This window comes from Physeter macrocephalus, chromosome 9 (assembly GCF_002837175.3).
Source record: "Physeter macrocephalus isolate SW-GA chromosome 9, ASM283717v5, whole genome shotgun sequence".
NCBI classification, from domain to species: Eukaryota; Metazoa; Chordata; class Mammalia; order Artiodactyla; family Physeteridae; genus Physeter; species Physeter macrocephalus.
This window is the reverse complement of record NC_041222.1, coordinates 108258151-108280771: the sequence shown is the minus strand read 5'-3', so window position 1 is coordinate 108280771 and position 22621 is coordinate 108258151. Positions and strand designations below refer to the sequence as shown.

General features: G+C 42.3%; 1 protein-coding gene across 4 annotated transcripts in view; it reads right to left on the bottom strand.

Moving 5' to 3' along the window:
- Positions 1-22621, bottom strand: part of SPOCK3 (SPARC (osteonectin), cwcv and kazal like domains proteoglycan 3) — a 466152-nt gene that overhangs the window by 313174 nt on the left and 130357 nt on the right. For 2 of the 4 annotated variants that reach the window (XM_024130844.2, XM_024130847.2), the window contains exon 2: positions 5106-5151. The exons of 1 other annotated variant lie outside the window; for it this stretch is intronic. In XM_024130844.2, the coding sequence (XP_023986612.1) occupies positions 5106-5151 (46 nt within the window). Of the gene's footprint in view, positions 1-5105; positions 5152-5255; positions 5265-22621 lie in introns of all 4 variants that reach the window. One more of the 4 variants, XM_024130846.2, reaches the window with a different exon arrangement.

Sequence of the window (22621 nt, the reverse complement as noted above, 5' to 3'; positions counted from 1 at the left end):
CTATATGTTCAATCAATCAAAACCCGATAGCGTAAAAAATATCATTTTAAATACAGAAACAAAGCTAACAGCAATATTTCTAAGCTCAGTCAAGTAAATACTTATTCTTAAAGCACAACCTTCAAAGTTTCATTCGTAGGCCATTATTTCATCTTAGTGCTACCATACGAGTGACAGTACCTCCTAGCAATCAGGAAATGGGGTGCAGGGGTCACACTGCCTGGACCCAAGGCCAGGCTCTGCCACTTTGTAGGAATATGACCTTGGCAGCACCTTCAACGCCTCAGGCCTCAGCTTCCCCATCCACCCGGCAGGGTGACCGTGAAGATTAATGAACTAATGTAGCTCACATACTGAATACTTAGAACAGTGACTGCATACAGGACACTTTACAAACATTAGCTATCATCATGCTTGGCTACTCTCTGCTTGATAAATATGGTATTTTGACAAGTTATTAGGTTAAAAACTTCTTCAGATAGTAAAGTACATCAGTCTTACCAGTACCTCAGGATTTGGAAGCCTCTCTATAACGATCTCTCTCTCTTTTTTTTTTTTTTTTTTTTTGCGGTACGCGGGCCTCTCACTGCCGTGGCCTCTCCCGTTGCGGAGCACAGGCTCCGGACGCGCAGGCTCAGCGGCCACGGCTCACGGGCCCAGCCGCTCCGCGGCACGTGGGATCCTCCCGGACCGGGGCACGATCCCGCGTCCCCTGCATCGGTAGGCGGACTCCCAACCACTGCGCCACCAGGGAAGCCCTCTTTTTCTTTGTAAACAAGAGATAAATTGCAGTGCAACACATATTCACACTCACAAAGGAGAAAAACAAAGCATCTTATTTGCAATTGGCTACATCAAGTATGGCAAATTTAAGGGTTAACATCCGTTTCACAGATAACTGCAATTTTTCAAGGTTCATGATTCCACAATAAAAATTCATTTCCCAAGAAAGCATGCACATATATCTCAGTCTGCATTTCACTGCAGGCACACCTCAGAGATTGTGGGTTCGGTTGCAGACAAACACAAGAAAGCAAATATTGCAATAAAGTGAGTCACATGAATTTTTTAATATAAAATTAAAAAGAAAAATATATATTTTATATATAAGATATTTAAAATATATAAAAGTTATGTTTACACCATACTGTAGCCTATTAATTGTGCATTACGTCTAAAAAAAACAATGCACGTACCCTAATTAAAAATACTTTTTTGCTACAAAATGCTAACCATCCTATGAGCCTTCAGTGAGTTATGATCTTCCTGCTGGCGGAGGGTCTTGCCTGGATGTTGGTGGCTGCTGACTGATCAGGGTGATGGTTGCAGAAGGCTGGGGTGACTGCAGCAGTTTTTAAAAATAAGACAACAAGGAAGTTTGCCGGATCAATTGACTCTTCCCTTCGTGAATGACTTCTCAGTAGCATGAATGCTGTTTGATAGCATTTTACCCACAGGAGAACGTCTCTCAAAATTGGAGGCAGTCTTCTCAAACCCTGCTGCTGCGTTATCAACTAAGTTGATGTCACGTTCTAATCCTCTGCTGTCATTTCAACAGTCTTCACAGCAGCCTCGGCCGGAGGAGATTCCATCTCAAGAAACCACTTTCCTTGCTCTCCCATAAGAAGCGGCTCCTCATCCATTACAGTTTGATCCTGAGACTGTAGCAGTTTAGGCACATCCTCAGGCTCCACTCCTAACTCTCGTTCTCCTGCTGTTTCCGGCACATCTGCAGTTCCTGCCTCCGCTGAAATCTTGAACCCCTCCGAGTCATCCACGAGGGTTAGAATCAGTTCTTCCAAACTCCTGTCAAGGTTGGTATTTTAAGCTCTTCCCGCGAATCATAATGTTCCTCTTTGATCCATGGTCTGCAGAATAGAGGCTGTGTCAGCATAGCAGATATGAAAACGACATTAATCTCACTGTACGTCTCCATCAGAGCTTTGGGTGACCAGATGCCTTGTCAACGAGCAGTAACATTTTGAAAGGATTCTTTTTTTTTTTTTTTTTTGAGCAGTAGGTCTCAACAGTGGGCTTATAATATTCAGTAAAGCATACTGTAAACAGATGTGTTGTCATCTGGGCTTTGTTGTGCCATTTATAGAGCACAGGCAGAGTATAGTTAGCATAATTCTCAATTATGGGATTTTCAGAATGGTAAATGAACATTGGCTTCAACTTAAACTCACCAGCTGCATTAGCCCCTAACAAGAGGCTCAGCCTGTCCGTTGAAGCTTAGAAGCCAGGCATTGACTTCTCGTCTCTAGCTACGAAAGTCCTAGATGGCATCCTCTTATAACAGAAGCCTGTTTCGTCTACACTGAAAATCTGTTGTTTAGTGTGGCCACCTTCATTAATTATCTTAGCTAGATCTTCGGGATAACTTGCTAAAGCTTCTACATCACCCCCTCGCTGCTTCACTTTGCAATTTTATGTTATGGAGACAGACAGCTTCTCTCCTTCAACATCATGAACCAACCTCTGCTAGCTTGAAACCCTTCTTCTGCAGCTTCCTTACCTCTTTCAGCCTTTACAGAATTGAAGAGAGTGGGGCCCGGCTCTGGATGAGGCTTTGGTTTAGGAAATGTTGTGGCTGGTTTGATCTTCTATTCAGCCACTAGAATTTTCTCCATGTCAGCAAGAAGGCTGTTTCGCTTTCTTAGCATTCATGTGTTCACTGGAGCACCACTTTTAATTTCCTTCAAGAACTTTTCCTTTGCTTTCAGAACTTGGCTCACTGTTTTTGGCCTATCTCAGCTTGCTTTTTTCTTTTTTTTTTTTAATCTCTATTGAACTGTAGTTTATTCACAATGTTGTGTTAGTTTCAGGTGTACAGAAAAGTGACTCAGCCATATATGTATGGCTGAATATATATATATGTGTATATATATTATATATATATATTCTTTTCTAGATTCTTTTCCATTATAGGTTATCACAAGACACTGAGTATGGTTCCCTGTGCTATACAGCAGGTCCTGGTTGGTTATCTGTGTATATGTTAATCCCAAACTCCGAATTTATCCCTTCCCCCAACCCTTTTCCCTTTGGTAACCATAAGTTTATTTTCTAAGTCTGTGAGTCTATATCTGTTTTGTAAATAAGTTCATTTGTATCTTATTTTAGATTCCACATATAAGTGATATCATACGATCTATTTGTCTTTCTCTGTCTGACTTACTTCACTTAGTATGATCATCTCTAGGTCCATCCATGTTGCTGCAAATGGCATTATTTCATTCCTTTTTATGGCTGAGTAGTATTCCGTTGTATGTGTGCACCACATCTTCTTTACCCATTCCTCTGTCGATGGGCATTTATGCTGCCTCCATGTCTTGGCTCTCGTAAATAGTGCTGCAATGAACTCTGGGGTGCATGTATCTTTTTGAATTATGGTTTTCTCAGGATATATGTCCAGGAGTGGGATTGCTGGGTCATATGGTAGCTCTATTTTTAGATGTTTGAGGACCCTCCATAGGGTTCTCCATAGTGGCTGCACCAATTTACAGTCCCACCAATGACATACCTTCCTCACTGGGCTTCATCATTTCTAGCTTTTGATTTAAACTGAGAGACTTGTGACTCTTCTTTTCACTGGAACACTTAGAGGCCAGTGTAGGTTATTAATTGGCCTAGTTTCAGTATTGCTGTGCCTCAGGGAATACGGAGGCCCGAGGAGAGGGAGAGAGGCGGAGGGAAGGTTGGTCCGTGGAGCAGGCAAAACACACAACGTTTATTACACTTATTGTCTTATTTGGGTGGAGTTCCTGACGCCTCAAAACAATTACAATAGTAACACCAAAGATCCCTGATCACAGATCACCATAATAAATACAACAATAATGAAAAAGTTCGAAATAAGGTGAGAATGACCAAAATGTGACACAAGACAGGAAGTGAGCAAATGTTGTTGGAAAACTGGCACCAACAGACTTGCTGAATGCAGGGTTGCCACAAACCTTCAATCTGTAAACACAATATCTGCAAAGTGTAATGATGTGAAGCGTATTTGCCTGTGTTTTTTTCACTGCCTGTCTTTTAGTGCCTTTCGCTTGACTTACAGTAACCAAATCCAAATCATTTTTATGTAAATCCCACAAATTAACACACTGGATAATAACAGTGAAATCACGTGAAGTAAGGAACGAAGAAAGTAATGTTACAGGAGGGGCAAGATGTGAATGGCTGTTTCTGACTGAAGGTTAATGTCTATGTTGACCACAATGCTCGTCTATCCCAGCTGGTCCCTCAGCTGGCTGAGGTAGCGTTCATCCCAAATATTAGGAAACACAGCACAATACTGTAAAGCTTCCTTTAATGGCATAGTATGGCTCATTTAAAAAAACAACTTCTACTTAGAAATAATACTGCTTCATGGATACCATGTTACGTAAGGTTACTATAGCCGATGTAAAGTAGAAATTTCTTTTGTTTCAAACTTTAAAAGGAAGAGTCTGGTTCTAATAGTGTACAGTTTGGTAAACAAATCTGTTTACTTACATAATTATGACTGCATTGAGATCGGGCATCTCCTGCATCCAGGGAAGGGCTTCCTGTCCCGTGTGTGCGTCCTGCCCTCCGTCTCAAGGGGGCCAACCAAGACTACAAACTGAGGATGCAGTTTTTCAACACAAAGAGTTTTCCTTTTGGGTCTAACTAAGACACCAGCTGAGTCTAATTACCAGTCTGCTCCATTTTAAAGGAAAGCGTTTATTTACTGAAAATGAGACAGCAGAGCCATTTGTCTTGAAATTTTGCAAAAATAAATCTCTTTCCTAGTGGAAGTACTTGAATATATCTGAGAACTGGATGAAGTGACTTGTGTCAACTAATAAGAATGGACACAGTAAAGTTCAGAGGCCTAAATCAGACAAATCAGATATGATTCTAAAAATGAGAGACACCTTGACAAATCACAATACCTAAGTAACTTATCTCTAACTATAATATTCTGAAGTGAAAGTAATTATGGCATGAATTTTTTCCATTCATCTAAGCTCTCCTATTTAGTATTTTAAAATCTAACCAGGCAATAAATATCATGTGTAAAGTTCAGTGACTCTAAACATGTAAAAACATTTATTTTAAAATAATGACATTCTTACCCCCATCGAAGGCCTTTCCTGGACTCCAAGTGCGGAAATAATCATCCTAAGGAGAAAAATAATGTGAATTGAGTGTCTATGAGTAATTAAAATGTAAACATTCATATAAAATCAAAAATAAAATGTGAAATACAGAAGCTGAATACAAACCTCTACTTCCTGCAATGGCAAGCAGTAAATTATAAAAAAATAAACAAACAAAAAGAAAAAAAAGGAACAAGAGAAAAACAATAGTTATCAAATGAGAATACACCGTTAACACGTTATAGAAATATCTTTCAGTAAATGTGTTCATTTTCATGGCAAGTCAACATTTACGACACTGTAAGAATTTAACTGTTTTGGTTGTCACGTCACCTAAATATCATAACGCGATACTTTCAACGTGCAGTATAACACACGATTACGTGAAGCTAAGAAGCTTATAAAAGCATCCACCGGTTTCCAATTACACGCCTGCATTTTGCACTAGTACATGAGTAAATGGAGGCGGGAAAGGGGGCGGGGATAAATTGGGAGACTGGGGTTGACATGTACACACCACTATGTATAAAATAGATGACTCATAAGGACCTCTGTATATAGCTCAGGGGACTCTAATCAATGCTCTGTAATGGCCTGTACGGGAAAAGTACCTAAAAACGAGTGTATCTATGTATGTGTATAACGGATTCACTTTACCGTACACCTGAAACACAACATTGTAAGTCAACTATACTCCAATAAAAATTAATTTTAAAAAATATATATGCTATAATTAAATATGAAATAAATAATAAATAAGGAAATTGGGGCAAAGAGAAAAGAGCCACATATTTGGCTTTCAGATTTCAAGCAAACAAAGTAAATTGAACATGAGATTCCTGTTCAATTAAATGTCCCTGAGATAATTTTAAAAATTACTTTCTCCTCAAAAAAAAAAAACAGTAACTGGAACAGTTACCATAGCAGGAAACATACCAGGTGACTCTGCAGCGGCCCAGGCGCTATAAATATACTTTATGAACATCAGTTTAACCTGAACTTTTTCTCAAAAAAAAAAAAAAAACAAAAAAAAAAAACAGTAACTGGAACAGTTACCATAGCAGGAAACATACCAGGTGACTCTGCAGCGGCCCAGGCGCTATAAATATACTTTATGAACATCAGTCACAGGCAACTGAACATCTAAGGAATTCATCAGAATGCACCGGGAAGCTTGAGAAAAAATGTGCACCTAATTAAATCTTGCCTGAAGTTTCAAACTTTGATATGGGAAAGAATCATTACATTTACTGTATATTTAGTACATGTGACCATAAAGCACAAAAGTGGGGCAACGGAGAGTGCACAGAGCTGAGCCAACTGACTGGCTCAATTTTATTCACCGTTTTTACCTGAAAGCCTTGTAAAGGCACCTCAAACAGATCATCTCTTATGCAAACAGAACCGATTTCACTGTTCAAATTAATAAGCTATTTCCACCATCATAAGCAAGAGAAGTGCACTACGGGATGCTCCTTGATGAAACAGTGCCCAGCCCCCCATCCTAACCCACCAGAAACCTCAGAATGTAGGGAACTCAAAAGGCCACGCAGAGATTCTTTCAGTCTTCTTCTACCCTCTTTGCTAATACCCTCCAGTGTACTGGGAGGAACGTAGAGCATTTTAATTACAGAAATAAATGTACTTCCCTAATTGATTTATTGAAAAATTTTAAATTGTTACAAAACTTTTTCCTTATTGTGACGAGTCACTCATTACCACCTTTTTCACCCCCATCTCTCACCCTCAAAGGAAAGAAGAAAAGAAAAACCACAGAAGACACGTCTGTCGGTCTTTTATTTATGTTGAGATAGGGTTATAACAAGAGAGGGGGCATTTTAGGGCAAAACACGCTGACAGGTTCTGCACTAAATTAGACAAATACTGATTGTTTCGTCTCATCTTAAAATCTCACTTTTAAAAAAATTACAGCATGATACAAATCTTGGGAAACTAGGTTTTCAAATCAAGTACCTACACTCAAATTCTCAAACTTCAGCTGAAGATCACAGCACACTCATGTAATCATTTTTTCAGGTTACCGCTCACTGCGTGGGGAAGGTGGCTGTCTTCCATTTCAAGCATGGAGAGGGTTGGGATTCTCCTGAAACACAGGCAAAGCCAGACTCTGGCACCCGGTGATGGCTCTGGAGATGCAGACCTGAACTTGAAGTCTGGCTTCACCATCTAATAGCTGCATGAGGCTAGAGAAAGAGATGGTCTAAACCTCAGAGGCTTGTACTAAAGTCGGAAAAAGAACACCTACCTGTCTGGTAAGGGTGGTGCGGGGATGAGTTACAAAAATGTAAAGCACCAGCCCACTCTTGGCAAGAAGCAGGTGCTAAAGCATGTTTGCCAGTCGGAAGGACTGAGGTTGGTCATCCCTTTAGTGTCCGGTCAGCATAACTACCGGACAAGTTGTCATGACTGCTGACAAAGTCCTATAGTTTTTCTGTTTTTTTTTTTGTAGAAAGAGCTACGGACCCCTCATCACATTTTTCAAAGTGATGTCCACACTGCAACCCTCCCCAAATGTCAGATGTGAGATGCAGAGTTCAAAGCCAACATTAATGACTGTGGTTAATGCCAGAAGACAAGTACTTCTGCTGTCCCCTCAGACTTTCTGAAGTGGTACAGCTACCACGGCCCCATCCAGAAAGGTGCGGGAAGGTTTGTACTACAATGGTGACTCTGGGCTGCGGAAAGGCTGGCACAGGAGTGGACCTGACACTGAGGCCTGATAACATGACAGCATCACGCCTGCCACGACACGGGGTGTTTGAAATAGTCAACACTGTACGGGTTAGCAGGAAGTACGTGGGCATATAGAGAAAACAACGCGATGGTAAAAGCGAACCTCGACAACTTAACTGAACGTCCTTCAGAACAACATGATCACATTTGATCACATTGGCTTCTTCTGGGATCAGAGCTATAAAAAATCTGTAACCATAGTGTACAACATGACCTGGCTTTTTGTCATGTCAAGGGTATCACGGACAGCTGGCCATCTGACATGGCACAGAAGCAAAGTCCTTCCCCTATTAGCTATTTTTAGATATTTTTCTTTGTGCTCTCATATCACTAGGCTTTTATTTTTCTGAAAATGGTTTCACCGCATTAAATCTTAGGAATGTTGCCAGGATGAGAGATCAAAGTATTTTCACATAAAGTGTTCATTCAGGCGCAATTTCTTTTGTCTCAAAAAGCTTTAGTGACTATTGGTTGATCTCAGGCTTCAATTTAGTTCCAGAATAAGCCAACTGGGGATTTAGAAAACAACTCAGGAAATGCCCACGACTGGAGAAATTCAGGTTCAGATGACTGACACCAAGCCCGAGGGTCCCACTGGGCAAAGCTCACGCTCCAGAGCTTACACCGTGAATTATAGTGACAATCAGAGTTAGTTCTGCACCTTTTCCAATTTCTTATATTAAAAGAAATAATATTTGACAGTTTTCCCCAAAATGTGGTCTGCATAAGGAAATGTGATTTCTGTATCCTGTGATTTAAGCCTTTTCCTTGTGGTTTTAACGTCCTATTTTTCCTGATGTTAAATGAGATACACGTTTAATGGAGAGCACAGTTTCTGACCCTCGCCATCACTGACGCTTCGAGCAGATAATTCTTTGCTGTCTTGGGCGGGGGCGGGGGGGGGATGGCTCTGTGGAGCGTTGCAGGCTGTTAAGCAGCATCCCTGGCCTCCACCCGTGACAGGCCAGCAGTGACCTCCCTTAAGGTGTGGCATCCAGACTGTCACCAAATACTGCCAAACGCCTCCTCAGGGGGAAAAACCACCTACCTGAGGACCCGTGATGTAGAGTTTTTGGGAAATACAGAAACACAAGTGAATCAAATTATCCTACAGCAAAGAACTGCTAACAGGAACAGATTTTTCTTCACACATGTTTTACTATATTGAGATAATACTGTATGTTCAATATTATACCCAGATGTTTTGTGCATCATTTTATTAAGAGCATTTTACAACTGTATTAGTACGTTTTGTCAAAATACTGAACGTCTCACATCCATCTGTGTGGATTTACCATCCTTTAGTTATTTCTTCATACGTCTGTGCTTCCATGTTGTTTATAATATTTTATAACAAATCCCGCATACATAAATGTCTAAGTACTTTCTTATACATTCAGAATATATGTTTCAGAATAAAAACCATGCCCAGAAGAGAGAAACTAGTTTCCCATGACAAGAGCTGGTCAGAATCAGGCTTTGTCCAGATGAAGTAGGTGGGAAGGACCAGTTTATATCCTCGGATGAACTGTCTGGATCATTCACTCACTGCTGCATCTACGGTGATTAATTCTCCCGATGCCTGAAGGAATCACAGGGACTAGAAAGCTAGGGCAGGGATTACTCAGTATCCTCATGGATTCTAACACGTGATCAACCGGGAACAGGAGAGCCTGGGAGCTCCAAGAGCCCCCGAAGGGCTAGAGCTGAACATGAGAAGAGCTACACTGAGGCATCATATCGCCGGTGCTGCGCCACCCAAGCTGCTCCTGAGGCCACGAAGGTTTGCACAGACAATGGGACCTTCCTGAGATACGTATTTGAAAATTGCTAGCAGGGCACACCGCCACCTTTAAATAATAATCAATAAAGATTCTATTCACGACTACTGGACATAACTGTGTCCTATAATCCCATAAGTGTTCTGTAATTTATATTCAATAACTGGGATAAAGGATTTTTAAGCTATAAAAAAAAGTATTTACACGATTACAAAATGGGACACAGAAGATAATGCTTTCGGAGACCTTGTAAAAATACAATAAGTGCTAAAGTGATGGTTATATCAACGGTGGGTAGTTCTGAAACGCCATACTCATATCCCCAAAAGAGGACAGTCCAGTTTCAGGTGGGATATAGGATTTTAGGGCCCACCTACACCGAGATCGTTTAGGTGTTGGTATTTCCATAGTACTTCCCTTCCCCACCTGAAGTCTGCTATCAGAGTATCTAGGATGTCATGTGAGGCCTGTGTAATAGTCATCCATTGGGAACACAGACACACACAGACACACAGACACACACACACACACACACACACACAAAACACATGCATGTATGTCAAAATATATACATATATAAACATATATATTTTAAATAGATGAGTCTATTATAGAGATACATTTCATTAGTGTCTGTCTAAAACACTTAAATGGCATTTAAATAATATTTTAGTCACATGAGACAACTCACAGGCAGCTATGTTTCAGCCAATCAGCTTTGCCCCTCCCCCCCCAAAAAACCCACGTGGTGTGAGACTGGTAAGATTTCTTTCCAGATTTGCACAACTACCTATTTATGACTATGGAAACCCAGCAATCTCAGTCCAGAGACAAAGTAAATAAATACACATCTCTGGTACTCCCCGCTACGTGCACTGACACTTATTACCACAAGTGTCTTTGGGATAAACTCTCCCCTGAACTGATGGCGTCAGGAGAAAGCCCCTCTCGACAGCTGTCTCCCAGTCTTGCTTTGAACTGACAGTCCCACCTAGATTGCATCTTTTACTCTAAGGCATTTATAAGTATATTTCATTAGGTTAAGAATTTACACGTCGTATATCATTAGTGAGGCACTATTTTAAATGATGTAACAGATCTAAGACTGCCCGACTTGATTTGAAATGGTTTGAAATTTGATTTGAATGAAAACGTGATTTGAAATCTGCAGTGTAAAATGTGGGTCAACCACGATTAGGAACTGAAATTTAGTCTAAGAGAGAAAAGGACTTGATGTAACAAAATCTTGTAGCTACAAATCCCAGAGCACTTGGGGGCCGGGAGGGAACGGGTTGGTGAAACAACCAACCTCCAAAAGCAGTAGTGTTTTATCAGTGATGTCATTCATATAACAATTATGTTTCAAATATTTTTATGAATTATGATGAAAAATGAAAGTCTGAGAAAATGTCAGAAATAATAATTAGGAAGACAAAGATAAACTTATCCTGGTACAAATTTTCAAATCCTAGCTTGACAATTTCAACGAATGAGTTAGAATAAAAAAATATGAAGAAAGAAAAAAAAGAGAAACATGTAATAGGACATCGGGGGCCCAAGAGTGAGGTTTCTGAATAAGAAAAGCCTAGATTTAAACGCCGTATCTACCAGTTACTCTGATATTTCAACTCTGACCTTAACTGTTCTTTTCTGAAAATTGAGACTAGTAACAATGCCCTTAAGCTGAGGAAGATTAAATTATTAAAATATGCAAAGTATGAATATAGCTTATAGCTATATAATAAGCACTTAAAAATTGGTACCTATTATTATTCCAGCCAGAAAAACATTCGAGTAATTGTCACTTACCATTATGATGTTAAAAATGACTATCTTTCTTAAATTGACATCATATGAAAATGGGATTTTTCAGTAAAACATGTGGAGTTGCTGGGGGAAGCCTGCAACCTATGCGGGGGGCAGAGGGGAAAGACGCCTTTGGAGTACCGTGACCCCTGACCTCTGACGCCACACGCACATCGTGTGACCTTACTCACCATCCCATGTTGTACCAGAGACTCAGGATGTGTTTTGTTCAGTCCTTCCAATAAATATTTATTTTGCTTCTAGTAGATGCTAAGGAAAAAGAAAACCTAGTGACACGAGGCCTGTGACTTCAGGAGCCCAGGCTCTGATGTGAGAGCCGGCTGCAGTCCACATGGACCCTGTTTCAGAGAAAGCAAGCCAATAACCTGCAACGTAGGTGAGAGGTCTTCACACGCTCGTGGAGGACACAGAGACCCGAGGGTGCGCCTACCCAGGTCTCCGAGGATCACCCTGTCCTCCCAGGCCTCCCTCTGTGAAAGGGCAGCGGAGGTCCCGACCTGCACGAGGAAGTGCTCACTGGGGGCCTTCCTCTTGTGCATCCTTCCTTCCTGTCACTCCCAGGAAAGGTGCAGGGCAAACCCCGCCCCTAGCCCAGCCTGGCCCCGTAACCTGCTGATCAACAGAACCTGAGGGTGGCGGGGTGGGGAGGAGGGGGCTGCTTCACGGGAAGCCATCATCAGCCACGGGCAGAAAAGCCACTTGCCCCACCCCCTCCTGAATTCCCAGACGGCATCCAAAACCAACCACCATCACTTTCTAGAGACTCAAAGTGCTGCCGGGCTGAGCACAGTCAGACCTCAAAAACATGAGACAGAATAGAAAACTGTGGTATGTTAGCAAATCATTAATAGCTGGAAGGCCCCCCAAGTCGTACAGTTAGTTAGTCCTGAGGAGAAAAAGGTACACACAAGCTCTCCACCTCTGGCGTGGCTGCGCCTTCCCACACGCAGCATCCAGAACCTCCAAAGAGCCCTTGTTGGCAGAATTTAAGCTGCAACCCATAAGGTGAATCCTTACAAGGTCAGTCCCACTGGGAATCTGATGCTGCACGACGGGTTTGGCCTTGGAACGGGGCCACTGGACCCGCAGCAGATCCAGGGGCACGTCCCAGGGCGTCCTCAGCATCCTGACTGTGTGTGTGTGTGTGGAGATCAGTGTGTCCTCTGTCCATTCCTCCCTGGGACTCCCCTGCTCATCCTCTGACCCCATCTCCCATCCTGGACTTTCCCTGCATCCCCTGCCCCCCATCGATCACTCTGCGACCACACCCACTCCCCTGACATCGCAGCCTGGACCCTCTGGCCTCTGTTTGCTTATGTCCTGATCCCCAGCAACGACGCTGACCACCAACAGCTTTTCCACAAGCCGGCAGGAGACAAGCACCTTCCGGGTCACCCTAACAGGACACAGTCATAGAAGCATAGAGACAGACAGAGCAATTTGGGCCCCTAGGCATCTTCCGGGGAAGAGAGATTGGGCCCTAGTTTCCACACTGAAAGATCTGTGTATTCCCAAGGAGCAAGTGAGTCAGCAAAGCGTCTGCATTTGGGGAAAACATAAAAGACAGGAATACACCCCATTCTGAACTGTTGTACAATTGTACTTTTGGATTCAAGCCTCCAGAGTGAAAGAAAAGATAAGTATAAGCTATCGCTCTACTTATTAACAAAAGCCCTGTTAATCTTTGTAAGTGTCCACAGAAGTCAAACAGTATGATGACGCCCGTGTGGGCCTATGCTGAGGGCTGGCGAGGGACGTTCCCGAGAATTTCTGTGATTTGCGACTACGTCCCCCAAACCCTCTCACACTAAACTTTAGGATTTCCCAACTAAAGTGACCTCTTCTTGTTTGCTGTGTTTCAACAGCTCAGGGAACTCACGAGGCGCTGCTAGTTCTATAAGCTCAAGAACAGCAATGAAAGTCTGCCTGTTTTTTTGAAATGTGTTCTACGTGGTGACAGCCTCATGTACCTCTCACCCCATCGTGGGAGGAGTACCCAGTGTAAGAGTTAAGCCAGTACATTTCACAAAAGAGGAAGCCCCCACTTAACACATGATTGGATCCCAAGATAGAGGAAGTAAGCTCTGTCTGGGCACAAAGGAATTATCCAGGAGACAACCAAGTGTTTCAGCCCCCAAGGCCGCGTTTATTACTCAAGTCCCCCTCGTTTCTCCAGTGATGTCCTAGGACCCTGAGAGAATTCATTTATACCACTTTAATGAGCCCTTTACTTCTCAGAGAGCACTTTTATGCTCCCTGACTCACCGCAGATTAAACACATAAATAAACTGTGCCAAAAGAAATGTGCGTTGGAGGATTCCTCAACTGTCTCCGAAAGTCCCTGCACATCAAGGCTAAAGTTCTTCTGCATATGTATGTGGACTGGTTAGTTTCACACTGATATGCAAAACTTACAATTCATTAATTTCAGGGAATGACACAGAAGTGTTTGCCTTAATAAATAAAATACGGACTTTCAAATATTGGGAGCCTCGGTTTTAACTATAAGAACACCAACAGGAACGGAAACCGAGAAGCACAGTGGCCTGGGGCTCCACTCGCTTGCCCTGGACCAGGCTCCCAGAGCCTAGCTTTCAGCATCTGTAAGAGGCAGCGTGTCTGCTGTCACTTCTGCTGCACAGGTGAGGCCAGGGAAGCAGAGAGAGATCAGCCACCTGCTGGAGGTGGTGGGGGTGAAGCCGAGAACACATGCTTAAACCCCCCGAGAACAGCACAGGCGAGCCAATGCACCCCCATGGGTGGCCCACCACCTGTTTTTACAAATAAAGTTTTATAGAGACGAGGCTGCTCTGCCCCCCGCCCCCCGAGCCCAGGGGAGTTGTCCTGACTGAGCCCCTAAGGCCTGCAAAGTGGGTCTTAAACTGGAAAAGACGGGGATCCCTCCTATCCTGGCCTATGATGCCCCATAAAAGAACGCATATAAAAAAAAATACAAAAGCAATATTTAATGGAATACCTCTCTATTTCCATTAATACAGGATAACACATATTTTGGGTTGGGGGGAAAAAGGTGTTTAATATTCTGAATCTGCGTGATTCAATCTCCAAACCTTAAAGCCCATGAATTTGCCAAGTATTTCATTTCCACTTTCTGATTATAAATGTATCATGTAGCCCTGGATAATCCACAAAGGCATTTACCATATTTTCAGCACAAGAAATCAAGAGGTATAATCCAGAACCACAGAAGAATGTGATTCTAAAAGTTCTTATGATATTTTACACAAAAGAAGTGTTTTAGGCCCAGGTTGCAAACGTGTGGCGACCGGACGCCTGACAATTCTGTATGACATCATGATTCTCCATTTAAAATGAAAACCATGGGCGAATTGATGCAACCTGCTTCCAGGTTTTACAAAACTGCTTTCTAACCCTAGAACACTGCTCAGGTGAGTAAATCAAAACTTTAGCTATTGTTTAGTCATTGGAACAAAAGAGCAGCATCCAGATTTCCATAGTTATTTCACATTCTTTTGGTGTTTTTTAAAATTAATTTTTATTGGAGTTCAGTTGATTTACAATGTTGTGTTAGTTTCAGGCGTACAGCAAAGTGAATCAGTTATTTATATATATATATAGCCATTCTTTTTTAGATTCTTTTCCCATATCGGTCATTACAGAGTATTGAGTAGAGTTCCCTGTGCTATAGAGAGGTCCTTATTATCACCTATTTTATATATAGTAGTTGTATATGTCAATCCCAGTCTTTTGGTGTTTTGGTAATTTTTAGTGTTCAAGATTCATGATTTCAAACAAGTATATGACACTAAATATTGATTGTAATTCAAATATGTTTCATCATATCAAATGTAAATAAGTTTATATTATATACAAATATTAAATGCATACTATCAGTCTGATACAAATCATTAGCATATAAAAGTCAATGAAAATATAGTACTAGTCAAAATTTAAATACTGTGTAAAATAGATAGAAGTTACTCATCACAAATGAAAGCAAAATAGTATTTCTCTTTTTTAGAATGTGCTATGTTAAGAAACAAAGGATATTAGTTGGTTCCTTACTGAGTCAAGAGTATATTTCTGTGCTTTTTTACACCTCCAGCAGCAAAAGTAAGCTCTTCAGATGCTATACTGACAGAGTGGGCAGGGGATGTATTTACACACAAACTCTGACTACGTACAACTGGGTCCTTATTCATGATCAATACCTGGGAACTCCTTTCTGAACGTATCCATATTTAGACAAAAATGGAAAGCCATTTGGTTCACACTGAGATTTCACTTTTGGGTTTAAGACAATTTTAGATTTGCCCTCATGGTTATTGTTATTATAATTCTATTTCCTCATGTATAAATTGAGATCCTGATGCACAGCTATTATCTATAGTAACAGCGTTACGTACACAGTTCACTGGTTTATAAAATCTTCGAAGTAAAGTGTGACGTGTCGTTGCCCTAGAAGTTTCGCTTTGTGAGTATTATCTTCTTCCTCTTCTCTGCAGAGAGAGAAGACTTTCTGAAAGAATGATCCTTTGCTCACTTCAAAAAATTAGTAATGTATACACATCGGGGTTTGTTCCGATATTGAAGGTTTACATTTCCGACTTCTTAAAACACTGAAACAACAGTACCAACACCATCAACACAGTAGTTTTTAAAAATAGCCCAGTCACCAGAAAGCCAAAAGTGAGCATTTCAATCAGTAAAGGATAATGGGGAGGACAGTGGCTAAAACACAGTCCCCGGAAGCCACCTGCTTCTCTGCGCACCAGGACCAGATAAAGCAACCCCACCTCCTTTTAGGCCCAAATCTAGAGGCTTGGGACAATAGCCATCCATCTTAGAGTTCTGGAAGGTCCAGGATCTAGGCGTGGCTCAAAGGCTCTCTCAGGCGCAATGAAGGTGCCAACCAGGCTACACTCCCTCCTAGAGGCCTGACTGACAAAGAGCTTCCGATTTGTCAGGCATTTTTGGTGATGTAGCATCCTTGCTCCCTTCTGGTTGGGGGTTCCAGCTCCTTACTGGCTCAGCCCCTCCCCTGCCACACGGGGGTCCCCCCGGGGCCACCCTCCGTGTGAGGACCCTGCCAGGGAGCCTGGCACACAAGACGGTCTCCTTACGCTCATCCCAGGATGACACCCCATCACTACTGCACCTTTGATTTGTTCACAGCGAGGGGCTGCACCCACCCCATCCAAGCCCAGGAGCAAGAGCACCAGGATGTAGGGCCCTTCGGGCTAGGTTCGAGGTGCTGGAGACCCTTCCCCTCTTAGGACACAAGAACACTTCGTTCTTCCACCGCCAGGATTTTGAAGGAAAGGAATTTCAAATCTCCCCTAGTCTCTTCAATTTCAAGATTCGGTCACTTCACTGTCATGCCTGTGCGGTGCAGCAGGGCCTCAGAAGGGGCAGGCTGCGGGGAGAACATTTATTTTTCCCAAACATTTCAGAACAAGCCTTTAGTAAAATACAACAAAATGAATTATTAAAAAATGAAACCAAAACAGACATACAACCCCAAATTCATCACTACTGGAGTTAATCCATAGAAACAGAGATCAATATAAATGTTCGTGTCAAACAGCTAAGAAGGCTTTTCAGTGCTCAGTGCCATCTCAGTCCCTGCCCAGCACAGGCTGCAAACCACACTGAGCTTGTACGTACCCTCAGCAGCTCTGATGGACTGGATGTGGACCAAGGTCCTCACAGGTGTGTCCCCCAAATGTCCTGTATCTACGCTGACAGTGTTTTCTGATAAAATGCTATGAATCCAACAATAAAAAAACATCACATCTCCAAAAGGCTGAGACCATTTCAGCCAATTCGATAGCTGGAGAAAAATTACGCTAAAGAACGTTTTTCCTTATGATAAAGAGGTGAGATAAAATCAGTAACAATATTTGCATGGGATTTAGGACAAGTTATCAGTCCATTCCACCTCCCTTGGTCTGCAGTCATCAAAAAGCAGCACCTGTCAACGAATGTAAGAATAGGAAATAAATGTGTTTGCACACTAACATTTACACTCAAAGGAATTGCAGTAAAATTTTATAACATAGGGAATCCTACACAGAGCTGTGCATTTTCCAACTCTAATTATAATAAAGCACACAACATAGAAACCAACATAAAAGTTATAACCTGTATGCTTGCTAATAGCCTCTTCCACAATAAGAAATCTACAAAGTTTTAACTAGTACAGTTTATTTTCTGAAGTGTCCACTAATTCATCAGGCTTATGCTCTACTACAAGACTTTTTTTTTTTGCATTAGGTAATCTAATAGCCAAAGTATATATTTAGAAAATCAGAAAAGTGTGACTTCAGATACCAGCAACCACAAATTAGAAATGTTTTAGAATTTATATAGTTCTCTTCATAACTTAGCTTGCTACTTTTACATCCTGTTAGAACCACACCAATAAAAATAAATTTACCATAGTGGTATCATGTCCACACAAAGAGACTGAAGTGGAAGTCTGACACATACATCTAAAAGTATGCAATCAATTGAGTTGATTTTTTTAATCGTGTTAAAATAAATACACCAATTGAAATAAAAACTAAAACCAGACGTTGTACGGTTGAGGTTCACCCCCTTTACCCTATATAAAGGAAGATAGGACATAATAAATGTACCTTAAATTTAAAAACATGATATTCTTTTGGTATTAATTTTATGATCTGAAAATATCAGTTTTGAAAGGATAATTAATCTTTTGTAACAAGTATGGGTGTGTGTGTGTGTGTGTGTGTGTACATAGGTGTTCACACACATACACACCCACTTTTCACAGTTCTTTAGATTTGCACACAACCTTGCAATGCCTACCATCTTGTACTACTGTGATCTCATCCTTACAAAAAGAAAGACGAAAAGCTATAGCTCAGATGAAGAGAAATGAAATTCATAAGGAAATGCACATGATGTTCTTATCAACTGCATCTTGTACCTCAAATTACCAGAATGCTTTTAAGGGAACAAACCTCCTTTTAAAACAATCTGATGTAAAACAAGACCATATCTACATTACATGCGCTTTCAGTTGGAAAAAAAAGTAAGTCGTTTTATACGCGTAAGTTTTAGAACAAACAATTCTGCTTCCTCTTTTTCTCCTGAATACACCAAAAAATGAATAAATTATTTAACGGCTCAGTGCTAACGCGTAGCCTGTGGTGTCCCGTTTTCCTGGTGCTCTGGGCTCCCCACTGGTACTTTAATAGGGGCAAACGTTAAGTAAGGTTTGACTATTATGGAATAAAAGATTAGTATTAGTTCCCATTATATTACATATGTTTGGTTTCATTTTGTACTGCGCTTAGTTATGGCAAGTGAGCCACTTCCAGAAGGAGAACAAAGAGAAAAGGGTGAGGGGGGAGGAGCAAGGGGGGCGGGGGGGAGCTTCACAAATGTTCATTCAAAAGCTTCGAGGGGCCCGGTACAGGGGAGGCTCCGGCCGCTGGAAGGTGCAAAACGCAGACGCAGCCTCTGTTCTCCCGTAATTGAGTCCAGCGGTGCCCAGCCTTTTTGGCACCAGGGACGGGTTTCGTGGAAGAGAGTTCTTCCCCGGACCAGGCGATGGGGAGCGGCCGATGAAGCTTCACTCGCCCGCCGCGCCCCTCCTGCTGTGCGGCCCGGTTCCTAACGGTGCTGGTCCACAGCCCGGGGCTTGGGGACCCCTGACTTAGTCTCTAAAGAGGTCATCGTGGTGGCAACATAATGTCGCCACATACGAAGTGTGAAATCTGCCTCAGCCTCACAGGGTCACGGTCAGAGGACACAGAACAAGAAGTGTAGCTTCAAAATCCACAAGAACAGTCATTTCCCGTAGAAGCAAATGGAAAGGCATGCGGGCAGGAGAAAGCACGGAGAAGTCTGAAGACCACACGTGGTTCCGCGTAGGGACAGTAACGTGCGTGTGCGTGTGTGTGTGGTGTGTGTGTGTGGTGTGTCTGGTGTATGGTTGTGTCTGGTACGTGTGTGTGTGTGCTTGTGTGTGAGTGTGTATGTGTAGGAGGACAGGTCTGTTGGGAAGGAGAGGTGATGGGCTGGGGGGTTTCAGGACAGTCGAGGCGTCCAGGCAGACACACAAACGCTAACTCATCATAACCAGAATTGCTGCTACAAGATATTTTTGTCCTTTCCTTCCAGATTCAAAGTTGGTCTAAATGTTTTAAGGTTGCCATGTGGCCTCTAGAAAAATCATGACGTTGGTGTATTTGTACGAGTCCTTAATACCTACACAGAGTCCAGAATCAGAGACTAGTAACAACAATAATAACCACCACCTCTAACGTAGTGTTTTTATACAGCATCACACTTTAAACACTGGAATCAGCCTGGGAGGAAAGGCTGACTGACGAGGTCCCATTGCCAGGACTACCAGACACAAGACCCAAACCCAAACCACCCGTGGCTGTAGTCCATTCCCTTCACCACTTTTATCACGCTTCAGTTTTCTAAGTTTTCATTTTATTAGTTAATTTCCAAGTGTTAATAGCACTTTTGCTATGCAAAATAATTTAAGAATTCCAACCAAAATTATTTTTGCTCACTGATTAGCTAGCAAATATTTATCATCTATTGTGCTCCAGTTCTAAGCAAGAAACTAAAATCAGTGAATAAGATAAAGTGTCCGGTCTCCCTGGAGCACAGACTCTGACTCTGGGGCTATGTCACAACAGGGTTCTAAATACTATTTATAGGTAAGAGAGGTCCAATGATCATCAGGAAGATCCGTTTTGTTATCCCAGATTCATTCCATTTTGATATTTACATTTTATTCTTTGCTTCTCAAAATGGCATTTGAGCAAATGCAAAAAAAAAAAAAAAAAAAACAAAAAAAAACCAGCCTAGCATTCATAAGAGTATATGTGCAGAAATCTTAGATACAAGCTCAGATTACTGTCAAATACAAAGATGAAACAGCTGTGAATGTCTGAAGCACATTTTAAAAACACAGAACTAAACCTTGTAGCTTTCTTCTCATATGCTAGTTTTCAAAAGCTTCAAAACTATTAACGACTTTTTAAAGCTTCCCACAAAATTGTTTTGTCAGTATTCATTCATGAGGAACGTCCTATATCCCTTGATAGAACCTAATTTATGCTCCTTGCTGTGTTTTCTTTGAACTATCTTGGATTTAATTATCTGGAATAAACCGTCCCTCTTGACAAGAAATACTGTTTCTTGGGCTTATTCCACATCTATAGAAACTTAGAAGCAAGATCCAATAGAGAGGGAGAAATCTTTACGGACTAAACCTGCCAAGAAAATAAATGTCCAAGGAGCACGGTGAAAAGATCCATTGCCTTAGTTTTAATCGGTGATTAGATGCACATAAGAAAAATCAAACGCAATAGTCAATTTCTCCCTGAATGTGTGATTAATATCAGCAGTTAATGGAATCCTGTTAGCAGTTCAAAGTGTTGTTAATTACAGTCCGGGGGGGAAAGCAAATTCAGTATCAAACACTTTTAGGCAAAAGTAAATGGGATTTTAGGGTGTTGGCAAAGGTAATGTGTCTGGAGCTGTGCTAAGCTATTTCATACATTATTAGCAGAGCTGATTATGGACCTGCTGATACGATATTTAAAATGTACGCTGAGGTAGGTATTAAATTAGATCAGAATTGTGTTTACCAGTTTTGGGTGGGAGGCCATATATGCTACAAAGATAAAAGGATTTAGACAGTTGAAAAACCAGCAAGTAAAGTTAAAAATCCCTGTAATGAACTCAAGAGCCTCTGCTGTCTGGGGGAGCAGGTAAGGTCTTGCAAACCCATCGATGGCGAAGTGTCCTTTTACCAGGGATCTCCGCTCCAGCCGTTTTCCACACGCGGCTATTACTAACGGTCTCCGCCCTCAGATATAACTGTATTTGGCCCCAAAGCCAGCTTCCTACTCGGTAGGGCTTTTCACATCCTCAAACAGGGGAAGTGCGGTTTCCCACAGCACGGTCCCCACCTGCGATCTGCTGCACTAGAACTGAGGGAACAAGTGGCAGGTGACACTGGGACGGCCGCCTGCACACGAGTGTCTGGTGTCCCCAGCCATCTGTCGCTTGGATTGATCAGCTCTCTGTCTACCTTGCCAGCATCCCCTGAGGGCACGCAGTCCATCATCCCTGAGAAGCAGTTACAGGAAGGCAGAGAAGCTCGGGATTCTCAGCCACAGGGGGAGCCTTTCTCCCAGCCCTGTCCCGGAGGGAAGTAGAAAGGACAAGGAGGACCTTAGAAGTCATCTGAGGAATGCAGGGTCCCGGGAAGAGTGCAAGCAGAGTGCTTGGACACCCACCAGGCAGCCGGAGGGGAGTGGCTTCAGGTGAGAGCCAGGAGAGTACGAGAAGGGACAGAAAGCCATCAGGAGCCGTGAACGGCGCCCCAGCTTTGGGGAGTGAGGCCCGAATCTCCCTCCTCCTGCCCGACCCTGAAGGCAGGCTGTGATGACCTCACGCCGGAAGGAGTCCTTGCCTCGCCGCGACTCTGCCAGCTTCTCCTCCTGCTTGGTGGTGACGCCCTGCACCCGTGGCAAGGCTTCTCTGAAGCTGACCCTGCAAATCTCCGTTTCCACTACTGTGCTGGCTCTTGAGGCAACGCGGAATGGCAGGCAGCGCAGAAGTACTACAGACACGGACACGGGGAAAGCTCTAAGCTCTACAGTCAACTGGTGAAGGATCGTGAAAAAGCTACACACTTTTAGCTTCAAGTTCTTCAACTGAAAAACTCTGGATAAAACCACCTTTACTGGGAACCTGAAAATACAATTTATGGCATTTAATCAGCCCTCAAATAAATAAAGCGCTGCTGCCTTCTTCTTCCAAATAATGTTAGTTAACTACTATCAGAACTGCCTGTTATGGCGTCCATTCCTTCAATTCTTTGCTCACTCACTCATCCAGGCAACTGCACGCAGTATATTAATGCAAAATATGTCAACGTATAGTTACTGTGGAAGAAAGACAACATTAATCTACCAAAAAAAAAAAAATGTCATGAAGAACCTAGGGGTAAGACGGGAATAAAACACAGACCTACTAGAGCACGGCCTTGAGGATATGGGGAGGGGGAAGGGTAAGCTGGGACAAAGTGAGAGAGCGGCATGGACGTATATACACTACCAAACGTAGGGTGGATAGCTGGTGGGA